This window comes from Haplochromis burtoni, unplaced genomic scaffold, assembly GCF_018398535.1.
Source record: "Haplochromis burtoni strain Fernald_Lab_line unplaced genomic scaffold, NCSU_Asbu1 Contig_1640, whole genome shotgun sequence".
NCBI lineage: Eukaryota > Metazoa > Chordata > Actinopteri > Cichliformes > Cichlidae > Haplochromis > Haplochromis burtoni.
In genome coordinates, this window is record NW_024584001.1 from 2,384 (window position 1) to 14,618 (window position 12,235).

The window sequence follows — 12,235 nt, forward strand, 5'->3', positions numbered from 1 at the left end:
TTGATGCACCATGATGTCATAATAATGTCAAACATGTTTCAATAAACCATCAAACGCATTATTATGTTTGTTCATAATGTATTTCTAATATGTTACAATCACCTGGTACCATCTGGAGATGCAGAGACAATGAACAGCACAGCTTGAGCTACAACTCATGTTTGAAATGCCTGATTAATGAGAGCATGAGAACACACACAGAGCTCCTCACTTCCTACAAACAGTAAAACTGCAACTTTAAGGGAGTAAAATGATTTGAAATCAGCACCAACAAAAATATATCAAAATGTACCAAATTATATATGACTGGATATACAGTATTTATATTCAAGTCCTATTTTTAACCCTTTAAGACCTACCATAGAACCAAGTCCGCCAGAGCTTACTTTATATTTTTACATGCTGTAGTGCCATTTTTGGGAGCATTTCAAGTTGCTATACATCAATACAACCGTTATAGCCCATATTTTAATAATATGTATGCATTAAGTCCATAGTAACTACATAAATTGCAAAAAAGTGCAATAAACTACAAAAAAATTGAAAATCGTTTTTTTTTTACATATATTTCTACTTGGAGAAATTTAAGAGGTTATCCCTCAAAACTTTAAATACAAAAAAGTTGCAAAAAATAGTTTACAACAACAGGAAATTTATTTTGAGTGTCTTCATAGTTTTATTTTGGAGATACACCAATTTTTATATACTGCAGGAAAAAACGAAAAACAATCCTATGATGCAAATTTGCAAAGAAACAACTTTGTGGTGAGCCAGTAGAAGAGTTCAGTTGAGAAACAGCCGTTCACTCTCACACACTGAGATCTGTCAGTTAAAAAGTCTAAAATCCAACCAACGAGATTAAAATCAAGTTTAAACTGGTTAAGAAGTTTATCAGCTAAAAGATGTGGCTGGATAGTATTAAAAGCTGAAGAAAAATCAATAAATCTCTCTAGGCTTCACATGATAGATTTTCTATCTGCCTCTCACCACATAAAGCTCCTCAGCTGCACAGGGAAGTTCTTCAGAGGGCAAAGAAAGTCATTTATGCATTAGCATCTCCTGAAGTGTTGGAAAAATGTTAGTGTCTTATGCAAAAACACTGAGTTATGATATTATTTGACAGATTTTTAGCAGCAGGACAGCAGTTTGTGTTGTCCAGCAGACAGAGGCCCACTCAACACTTCACATTTCTCTAAAATAAAAAAACAATTTTCCAGAGAAGTGAACTGTTCATTCATACACTGACTATTTTGTTTATAGTGTGTTTGTGTGCCCATGCGTGAGGGGTGGGGTATATAAAGTACCACAATTTCCCCGTTCAGATTCTGTCGAAACGTTAGACTGCTGATTTTACAAACTATCTCAACAGGAAGCCGTCCTGAGGTGAGTCACATTCACATTTTCTTTAGGAGGAGAACAGTTTTAAGGAAACTGCATGCTCATGTGCACAAATCAGAATTATGAGACAGGAAGTTACACAAAGAAGTTTTACTGATTTCTTTGTTGTGTTTTTTTTTTTTTTTCAATGTTTGAGGTGCTTTTATATGAATGACATGGATGTTGTATAACTGAAAACCCAATGGAAATGTCTGCATTAACTTTAATTAACTGAAAGACCCTGATGATGATGATAGATTCCAGTGTTGAATCTCATATATGTAACAGTGTATATGGACATACAGTTAGCTTTTTATCAGGTAAACATCAGTAATTAAATTAATCCCTCTTTCACTAAAATCACATTATTGCTGAAATTACAGAAATGCTTTTCTGTTATCGTTTCAAAACTACCAAAGATCTGTGTGTGTGTGTGTGTGTGTGTGTGTGTAGAGCATGACACCAACTTCTAACTCTGCCTTACCTCCCAAACATATTGAAATATACTTATATGTCATTCGAAAGTTGAATAAAATGTTTAGTCCAGTTTAAACTGTGTAGTGTGGTGAAGTTTGCAGGTACGGCTGGCACAGAGCAGACTGTGGTGATAATGGCCCACACAAGGCTGTGTTTAGATGCTGATCAGTTTTACTCACCACATTTTACATTTGATACAAATTTTAGATTATCTGGCAGATTAAAATCAGCCTTGATTTCTGGTTTAACGTGTGCTAATATCTTGTTGAATTCAGCTGTCGAGCTGATCACGGCCTGCACACAAAGAAAAATCTTAAATTATTTTGTGACTTATTTCATAATAATTCTGTTCCCCACACTTCACTCTTACACCCAACCTTCTCTTGATGAATCCCATTTTTATCCGCTGGTTTTGAGTTCAGATAAAACTAAGTTGAAGTTTGTGAGTCAGAAGGTTTTTTTTTTTTACTACTTTTGAGAAAAGAACGAAGATTTCAAGAAAATCATCTTTTTCTGAAAAACCATGCTGGCTTTGAAATGCGCTGTGATGCATTTTTAGGTTACATTTCTGATGCCAGAATGTTGTTAAATAATTCAGTTCAGCCTTGGTTTCATCTTTAATTTCAAACTGATATAAGAGCAATGTTAACATGCTGCATATTCAACAACCGTTTTTCTTTACTGCAGAAAAAGTGAACGAATTTATTTCAGCAGCTCCGTCACACAGAGAGAAACCAGAGATGGAGTTTTTCATTTTGGTGTTTCTGAGTAGCATCTTTGTCTGCCTGCCTTTGACCATAGTCTTCGCCTGTTGTGTGGTATGTAAATGTTGAATTTTATTAATCACTTTTATATCAGTCTGACTGTGAATGATATGAAGAATCATCCAAAAACATTTGTAGTGCTGCAGAGATGAAAACATTTCATCATTATTTTGACTTTGATTCATTTATATATGACATTTGTTTTGCTCTATAAGTCACAATAAATACAGACACAGACAAACAGAGTATGTAGCTGTGCAGCAGGCAGGTTGAGACCTCACTTTCACTCACTGGATGCACAGCTTGTAATGAGGGGGGATGAGACAAAGAAAGACTGAGACAGGAAACTAACACTGAGACGAACCTGATAAGGATAAAAGGAAAACAAACATGGAGACACGACGGACTGAGGAACCCATGAAGGGGAACAAAGAGAGACCAAATACAGATGAAACTAAAGGACAGACAGGGAAACACAAGGGAGGTTAGAATAATAAAGGCCCTCAAGCAACAAAATGAAACCAGGAAAAGATTAAACTAAGATACCAGACCTGGAAAAATAAAGAAAAATAGACTAAAAAGCTAAAAGCACTGAGTCAGCGACGTGGGAACCATGAGATCAACAGCAAGTCAAATGTACTTCATCACTAAAACCTCTGATATTACCATCACTGTTTTTTTGTTCTAAACTTGTTTGGGATAATATGAGATGCTTCTCTTGTATTTTGTGACTTTTATAAATATTTCTGCAGGTGCAAAGAGATCGGGCCCAGACCATTTATTACACAAACCTCCTCATCGCCAACGTAATCCAGATCTGTGCAAAGATTGTTTGGATTGTAACAACAGGAAGATGGCATCATGACATCACCGTTGCTTTTCACTTCATCAGTGTGATGGCCAATGTTTACTTCCAAATGTGCCTTGCTGCTGAAAGGTAACAGTGTTTATTACTGTGTTTCCGTGTACTTGCATATATCTGGCTGCATATTCTGTGATATTTAGAGAAATCGTCTGTTTTCTGTTGCAGATATTCCCTCATTGGCTGCCCACTGCTGGCCTGCATCAGACAAATAAAGCGTTCTCTGCTGGTCTCTGCTCTGGTCTGGGCCTTTTGCATTATCACTGTAGTTCCTGCCACAGTCTTTGAGCAGTTTATAATCCCCCCTATTTTTGCTCTGCTCCCTGCTCCTCTGTTCATCGTCTGCTTAGCTGGAACCATCAAAGCCCTGCGTGCTGCCACCTCAGTGCCCACAGAGGAAAAACGGAGAACTGTAGGAACTCTTGTTCTGTTGCTGTTTAACTACTGTCTGATTGTGATTCAAATATGGATTGTTTGGTGTTCCCTTTCTCACGCCTGTGGGCCATTTCCCTTTCACTGCTGTTTCATAGAAACTGTGGTGTTTTAGTTTGTTTCTGCTACATCCTTTTCTGGACTTGATTCTGTCTGTTTTCATGCAGAGAGGTTGCATTGACAAGCTGCTGGCATGTCTGTGCTGCTGCAGGATGGACAGCACTGCAGCAGCTGTCAGCACCACATCAGTGTGATTGATGGCAGCACAGAGAGGTGGGCTGATGTAGTCAGAGTTCATTGGAGAGCGGAAAATAGAGAAAATCGTTTGTGAGATTGCTGATGAATTAAAAAGAGAAAATTGTTATAAGTGTCAGCTGACAATAGATTTAGCTTCTGGTTTTTAAAAAAGTTTTTCTTTCAATTTTACCTTTTATATTTAGATATATATTTAGATTTAGATTTACAGTGATGTCCTTTTCTTCTTTGTGTGCCTTCACAATATTCTCTTTTCTGCTAATCTGCTGAGGAAAGGTGAATAAAGTTTTAAGTGTTATGCATAAATAGTAATGTTGTACTGCGTAAAAGTCTACCAGTATGTGAATTATTGTTCACTTAGCTTTGTTTTGTAACATGGAAAGATAATTATTTTTATTGCTTTTTTTTGGATTGTGTGATGGAGTTTGTATTGACTTATCTTTCATTTTTATAAAAATATTACATTCCTAAAAGGTAAAAAATGATTTCCTGCTCCACTTTACATCGTTCAGATCATATAGAGTGAATTGTCATGTCATCAGTTAATGCCTGTGTCTGATTTATAGAATGTGTCCTTTTGCATATGAAACATCTCACAGTATGGTTACTGACCACAACCACATTCACTTCTCTTCACAATAAAACACAATACTTACACAAAGCAATCATATATAATGCAAATTCATTTTTTTTCTAAATACTTTCTTTTAATTTACACTTTAACATTTATTTCATCATTTTAACATTTCAACACATTTTAATAAATGGCAGTTTTAACTTGGTTACAAACAAATAAGTAGATTAATTGAAATGAACCAGTAAAAGAAAAACAGGAAATATAAAATCCCCCAAAACCCACATGTACTGAATAAATCAACAGGCTAACACAGAATAAATTATCTTTGTTTATAAACAATCTGTATTTATATGCATCATGTTAATAACAATAATGCTGATATTTATAAATAAAAAAGCACAAGATTTATTAATGATGTAAATCTCCGGCACGTGTCATAGACGAGCCCATAGAGGCCTAGATTGGAGGCTCTGAGGTCAAAGACTGTCTTCTTGCTCCAGTCACATCTTCCAGGTAGCATCACCGGCATTTATGAAGCAGACTCAAACAAAGAAATGTTAGACACTGAAACCATTTATACATAATCCTCTTTGGGTCCTACAACATTGCTGCTGCTCATCAGAATGTGGAGCAGACTGTGGTGTCATGGTTAAGATATCTATGAACAATGGCAGTGGTACACTCTACTGTCATGGTTGCTGTAGATATCTAAAAGTAGATGGTTATCTATCATCAGTCAGCATCAGTAGTTTGTGCTTCTATGAACCAATGAGATTAAAGATTTGTAAAACAGTGAGAAGCTGGCAGCATCAGACAAAACTGCAAAATATGATGACCCAGAAAATGTCTCTGTGCACGTGTGTGCGCATTTGTGCATCAATTGAAACTGTTTTGTTTCAGTATCATCAGCTCTTGACAGAAACCACAAAGACAAAATGAAGTTGAAGCTGAACTTAAAAGCAAACCTGAGATGAGCTGCTGTGACTTCTCACTGACGATCTATGATTCATGGTCCACAAACTGGTTTTCAGTTTGTCAGGTTGATTTTACATGAAGAAGAAGAACATAAAGAGGAATTTGCCTTCACTCTCCTTCATTCATGCCTTTTAGTTTTGTATACTACTACTGCATGTCGTTAACTTTTCTCTGCTTTTTGCTGTTGCTTGTGGTTAATTTTAAAATGTTCTCTCCTCATTTCCCCCTGACACTTAAAACTAGCTGCGGAAGACGGCTGTCCTTTGCAATAAGCTGTAATCATAAAAATACTTTGAAATTTCCAAGCTGAAAATCTCAACATGTTAAACAACCATCTGCCCCTCACCTCACCACATAGTGCTCCTTACCTGCGTGGAGAAGTTTTTCTCTGCCGTGCAAATTAACAAATCTATTAGCATCTCCTGAAGTGTTGCAAAATTTACAGTGTGCCTTCAGAAGTCCCCAAAACTATAACAAAATAGACATTTTCATATCGGTATATTGTTGCTGGTCCTGTCCTCTAGCTTCAACACTGCTGACTAGCACATCATGCAGGATTAGCTGAGATACTGGGGGAGTGCTTCTTGTTCAGATTTGGAGATTTTCTCTTCATATCTGTCTGAATGATTTGCTCCATCTCCAAAACATCAAGACATCACTTTTAAAAGTGCAAATTAAATTCTTCTCAGTATTTAGACACCTCCCTGTCATATTCACCCCCAGACTGTTGAGGTGAGCGCTGCACGCTGTGGACAGTCATGGGAAATTGTGGCGCTCACGGCGTGATGACAGGATTTAGCTGGTGGGAAAGGTCAAAACAGGCTATCTTGAATTGTTTTAGTGTTAGAATATTTTTAATAATATTACAATATTTTAATTTTAATATTTTAATTTTATGATATTACATGACTGGAAGTCACAAGTGGAGTTTTAGATCAACTGTTTCATATAATATTTTATATATTCTATGTAAGATTAAAATGCACACATACATTTTCAGGCTTTTATCAAAAACATATAGATTTTCATTTTGTTCACATTGAAGAATGTCCCTACTTTTCAGATTGCAGTGAACATACAAAACTTCTTTCTCTGGAACCTCTGCACGCTCATAGTCACAGTTTTAGGTTCCCTGACACATTTAGATTTGACTGAGCATCAAAGCAAAATGACTGTAAATATAAGTGAAGCATCCATACTCATTTCCACCACCAACGTATCCCCATCACTCGCTGAGGCGAGTCTTACCGCCACCCTTATACCTCTAAATTCTGTACATCAATAAGTCATGTTCATTTGTTTCTAATGACCTCACATTTTTGAACTGTTTTACTCTCCAGTAGATTGATGTCCCCATCAGTCTTTCTCTCTTCCCCCCTCTCTCTCTCTCTCAACCAAAGATCACAATGGAAAACAGGAAGTGGTTATATTAAGATCGTTTAATTCCCAAAGCAACATAACTGTTTGTGTTGGAACACAATGCAACAGAGTGATATCGTGACAAAAATACGCCAATCTTAAGATAAAAGGTGTTTATTAGGAATTTTAATTAAAATTTGCTTACAAAAACACATAAAACAGTTACAGGTTGTCAACACAAACCAGGTGTTTTTCAAGACTGACCCTGTCACAGTAATGCATAGCCTTTTCAGTTTTGCTAACATAAGTCCAGAGGACTGCTCACCACCACGGGGGTGGCTGTAGCTCAGCCGGTAGAGCAGGTCATCTACTAATCGGAAGGTTGGTGGTTCGATTCCTGGCTTCCAAATATCATGCCAAATATCCTTGGGCAAGATATTAACCCCAAATTGCTCTCCGATGCATCCGTCAGAGTGTGAATGTTACTTAGAAAGCACCTAGAACAATATGTGAATGGGTGAATGTACAAGTTGTGTAAAGCGCTTTGAGAAGAGTAGAAAAGCGCTATATAAGAACCAGTCCATATGGGTGTGAAAGAGCTAGACAGGCCTGCACACAGTCCTGACAACCTAAAAGAACCTTTGGGATGAACTAGAACAGAGACTGTGAGCCAGGCTTTCATGTACCATACTCTTTCTTAGTATGTGTGAAGAAATACAAATTACAGAGGAGCAGAATAGTAGTTCATTTAATTTATCTACAATCAACCACCTGTCTGATTATGTGCAGCTACATCTGCTGCAGTGCTGTGTACACCACTGTGCTGTTACAGTCACTGCAGCATTGTAGCTGTAGCTTTTTATCTGCAGCTACTTCTCCAGCAGTGTTGTCCATAGTGTAACAACACAGAGACAACAGCTGATTGTCGATGGGGTCTTTCCATATGAGAAAAACCAAAATCACATCCATGAAAGGATTGAACAGAAATAAATTCATGTAGATTAGAACGGCAGAAAAATAAGAAAAATAACCGAGAAAATAAAGTGAAATTGATACAATATAAAGGATGATCAGGGGAAGGAACATCAGACAATGATTAACTAACAACAGAACTAAGATTCCTACAATTTTCTGTTTTTCTTCAGTGGGCACTGAAGTGACAGCAGGCAGAGTTTTGAGGGTCCAAACCAAAGTGAAGATGAACAGGAAAAAAGGAACGAGGGCAAAAAAAATTAACACAGGGAGTAAAATCACATAGAAGAATACAGCAAGAGGTACAGTGATAATAGACAGGATCCAAACCAGAACAGAGAGCAGCACAGAACCTTTAGTTTGTCTGATGCAGTTCCACTGTGGACGGGTGATGACCAAACACCTGCAACACAAGACAGACATACGGGTCAATACAGGAGGACATTTATCTTTAGAGGGACGCTTGAGAATTTGATTGAATGCAACACAGACAGAGAAAGACAGACAGGTACCTTTCAGTAGCAATGCACATTTTGAAGTCAAGATTAGCAAACACGGCACAGAAAAAAATTCCCTCAAAAATATAACGATAGAGAGCATGGTTTGAGTGGAAAATCAAGAAGAAGATCAACGCGCTGAACTGGATCAGATTGGAGATAAGGAGGTTTGTGTAGTAGGTGATGGGGACCTGCTCCCTTCGTACCTGCAGAAAATATTAATGCAGTAATAAACATGACATTCAGAACTAAACATTTAAATATTAACTGCAAATAATGTGGAGTGTTCAGAAAATATCTTTAGTGTGATATAGAATAACGGACAACTGAAAAATGTGTAAAAGCTGCAAAATGGTCTGATGGAATTAAAAAGAGTGACAGATTGGTGACCAGTGCAGGTTTCACTCCACCTCTCACACTGTGACACCTGCGATAAGCTTCCACTTCAGAAGCAGAAAAAAAATGGACGGATGAATTCAGAACTAAACTTTATGAACTATTAACTCAGAAAATGAACATTTAAAGTGACAAAAGTGGAAAAATTTTATAAAACTAGACTGTTTGTAAAAGTGAATGAGTTCAGCAGGAGTGAGACATAGAAAGTAATGAAAGTCTCTCATTTACGTACCACAAAAAACACCCAACAGCTCACTGCCATGGTTAAAGGAAGGCAGAAACAGACGCTTATCAGGCACATTATATGAAGCATATCCATCTCCAGCTGACTGTCTGTATGATGGATCCGCTATAAAAGCTCTACCCACTCTCTTCTCTTTGCCAAAGGATCTGCCTGAGTGCAACAGGAGGTGTTAAAATAGTGAGCAGATCAACGTTGTTGTTATTCTGATATGAAATTATAGCAAAAGATATTAGAGAAAATTGTGCTGAAATAAAACAAAAGGGGAAAAAACAAAATACTGGTTGAATTAAATTGAATCTAATAAAGTTCTTTAAATTCTATTCAGTTTTCTTTACATAATGCCAAATCACAATAACAGTTGCCTCAAGGCTCTTTATATTGTAACATAAAGATCCTACAATAACAATAACAGAGAAAACAAAGAATCCCCAACAATCATCTGACCCTCGTCGAGCAAGCGCTTTGGCAACAGTGGGAAAGAAAAACACCGTTTGTTTTGTTATTGAACATTTAAACAAAATTTAACCAAATCTGGTATTAAAACATCTAAAAATGTGTCCGATATTGAGTCAAAGCCATCTGGACTAATGAATCAGTTTTCCCTTGATTTTGTTTTCTACAGATGAAAAAAAGCTAAACTTTTGAACCTAACTGAATTAACTTCATTAGCAAGCTGTACTTAATAAACTTGTACCCGACTACCTATAAGGAAGCTTGATCTGTCCACAAGCCAGTTAACCGGAGTACGAAATTAAGCAGAAATAAAGCATAATCAATAAATATGTTTTCATTTGGTTTTCATTTAAGCAGCTTTCATGCTGTTTACAGGGAAGCACAAAATAATAAAGTAACCGCCTCCTGTAACTTCAAATTCTGACTTTTTCTCATTCACTCTTCTAAGATAATACAAGTGAATACAAGTAAACGTCAGCCTTACTTTCTTCAGCGCAGCTTCCAACTCAATAGTTAGTTCAGCATTCTGCCATTTAAGATATTTTTATCAGCGCGAATCAGAAAAAGGAAATTGTGGTGGGTTATAAACTCCACCCCACAGCCCCTGTGGCAGCACATTCACACGATTTTCGTGTTCAGCTTTGTTTAGGATTAAGTATTAAATCCACTTCATGTCTCTGATAAATTAAACTTAAGCTTGAGCGAGTACAGCAGCCTGAGCAGACCTCTGTCTTCCAGCACAACACAAAACAGTGACTTGATGACGATTAACTTTGCTCACTGGCTGACTACTAAATCTGTAAAATAATTGAAACACCCTCCTGACATCTTGTACATAAATATAAAGACATGATCTTCTTTCATTATAAAGAAAGGGAAAATGTTGAAATTAAGTCAATGTCTCTGTTTAGAACATTTCATGATGTGATGTATATATTACTTTAGAAGCCTGTTTGCTGTTTTTACTACAGATAATATCAGTAAAGAAACTGACTAAATATTGACTGATAGCTTATGGCAGAGGGGTGGATTAAATAGGTCTGTATTTCTTCCCACTCCTTTTCGATATGTAACTGAAACACAGCAGAAGCAATATTGAAATGTAGCTTTATGTTGTATAGTGCTTTTTCTCTTCTTTTCTTTGCAAAATGTACCTGTATATTGTTTACATGATCGAAATAAATGAGCAAACAAACAATAAGATAATAACATTGCAAACACTGGCACATGTATAACAATAAACACAATCCGTTTTTTTCTATATTAAACTCCAGTAACTAATTTTTGAAAACAGTAGTTGGCAACTCTTTCATGAAACCATAATTCTAATAAATTTAATTTTCCTGTTCTCACCACATTAAATCCACACACATAAAATGAAAAGTAAGAGTAGCTTGAGGTTATTACATCTGCTGAAAATCACTAGTGTAGACCTCAGCTTGAGTATTAAAAACATGTGGCCTCAGAAACATATCATAAACTATTACAGAGTTGTAGCCAAGAGGCTCCCACTGTGGATTATTTTCTCTGATTCTTCAAATCTACACGAAGTGGAGAGCACCATGGCTCCATCTAGTGGTCAATTGTATATTTAAAAAGTCTGGAGCACTGAGAGATTTAAATAGTATTCTCAAAATTAAAACAATTATCATTATGAATTTTAAAATGTTTAAATATTTATTTTCATTGTGGACTTTAGTGAAATACAGCCACGGTGATGTGATTCATGAGTCCTCCTGGAAAAAGCACAACAGCATTACAAACAGCATTTCAAACCATAAAGTTCATAACATCATAAAGAAAAAACAAAGAAACAAAACTGTTTTTAATGGAAAACATAGTCACTGCTTTATATTAAATTATTTTAGAGAAAAAGATTTAATAAATAATATGCAACTAACACTGTAAAATGGGAGAGAAATTATCAAATAAAATTGTGAAATGAATCGAGTCCATAAAAGGACTGAGTCACTGCATCGAGTGCTCCGATTACCACTGGGACCACTGTTACCTTCACCCTCCACATCTTCTCAAGCTCTTCTCTGAGCCCTTGGTACTTCTCCAGCTTCTTGTGTTCCTTCTTCCTGATGTTGCTGTCACTAAGTATCGCTATGTCTATCACTACAGCCGTCTTCTTCTGCTTGTTCACCACCACCAGGGCTGTACTGGGACAAAAAATCAGCCTGGGCATTTTGACTAGTGACCGGCCCACCATGGTATTATAGGAAAAGCCATAAAGCCTTTATAATAAACTTAAACCTTCACCACCCTCCCTATTCTGGTATTCTAAACAGTACTTAGAAAAAATATATATAAAACAACCTAATTTATAATTACATATACCTCACTAATAGGGTTGCCAACTCCCAGCAAAAAAAGAAAAGGAAAAAAAATAGGGAACCACTCCCCCAACCCTCTGCCTCAAGATGCTTAACTGACAAAACCGATTTTCATTTAGTGCACGTATAAAACAAATGCAAAGAAATCTATGTTTTTCTCCAGTAATTAAATAGATTCAACATCTTTCTTCAGCAGAATTGCAGACTGCACAGATGGTTCCTTCCCAAAGGAAAGAATACTATAACTTACTAGGAT

At 36.5% G+C, this 12,235-nt stretch overlaps 2 protein-coding genes across 2 annotated transcripts; one reads left to right on the plus strand and one right to left on the minus strand.

Annotated features, from left to right (window-relative positions):
- The first annotated feature begins 2,587 nt into the window (after nt 1-2,587).
- Nucleotides 2,588-4,027, plus strand: LOC121813409. Its single transcript, XM_042217158.1, has 3 exons — nt 2,588-2,672; nt 3,371-3,555; nt 3,649-4,027. Exons 1-3 carry the CDS (start codon nt 2,595-2,597, stop codon nt 4,025-4,027), a joined length of 642 nt encoding a protein of 213 aa, XP_042073092.1. The 5' UTR covers nt 2,588-2,594.
- A 3,639-nt stretch (nt 4,028-7,666) lies between these two features.
- On the minus strand, nt 7,667-10,227 carry LOC121813407. The gene is made up of 4 exons (XM_042217155.1): nt 10,125-10,227; nt 9,176-9,337; nt 8,563-8,753; nt 7,667-8,453 (listed from the first exon to the last, which is right to left on the minus strand). Exons 2-4 carry the CDS (start codon nt 9,260-9,262, stop codon nt 7,868-7,870), a joined length of 864 nt encoding a protein of 287 aa, XP_042073089.1. The 5' UTR covers nt 9,263-9,337; nt 10,125-10,227; the 3' UTR covers nt 7,667-7,867.
- Nucleotides 10,228-12,235: the final 2,008 nt, after the last annotated feature.

Coding starts and splice junctions, on each gene's coding strand:
- LOC121813409 (XM_042217158.1), top strand. CDS start 2,595: ATGGAGTTTTTCATTTTGGTGTTTCTGAGTAGCATCTTTGTCTGCCTG. Junction 2,673..3,370: donor TAGTCTTCGCCTGTTGTGTG/GTATGTAAATGT, acceptor ATATTTCTGCAG/GTGCAAAGAGATCGGGCCCA. Junction 3,556..3,648: donor ATGTGCCTTGCTGCTGAAAG/GTAACAGTGTTT, acceptor TTTCTGTTGCAG/ATATTCCCTCATTGGCTGCC.
- LOC121813407 (XM_042217155.1), bottom strand. CDS start 9,262: ATGGATATGCTTCATATAATGTGCCTGATAAGCGTCTGTTTCTGCCTT. Junction 8,754..9,175: donor GCTGTTGGGTGTTTTTTGTG/GTACGTAAATGA, acceptor TATTTTCTGCAG/GTACGAAGGGAGCAGGTCCC. Junction 8,454..8,562: donor ATGTGCATTGCTACTGAAAG/GTACCTGTCTGT, acceptor CTTGTGTTGCAG/GTGTTTGGTCATCACCCGTC.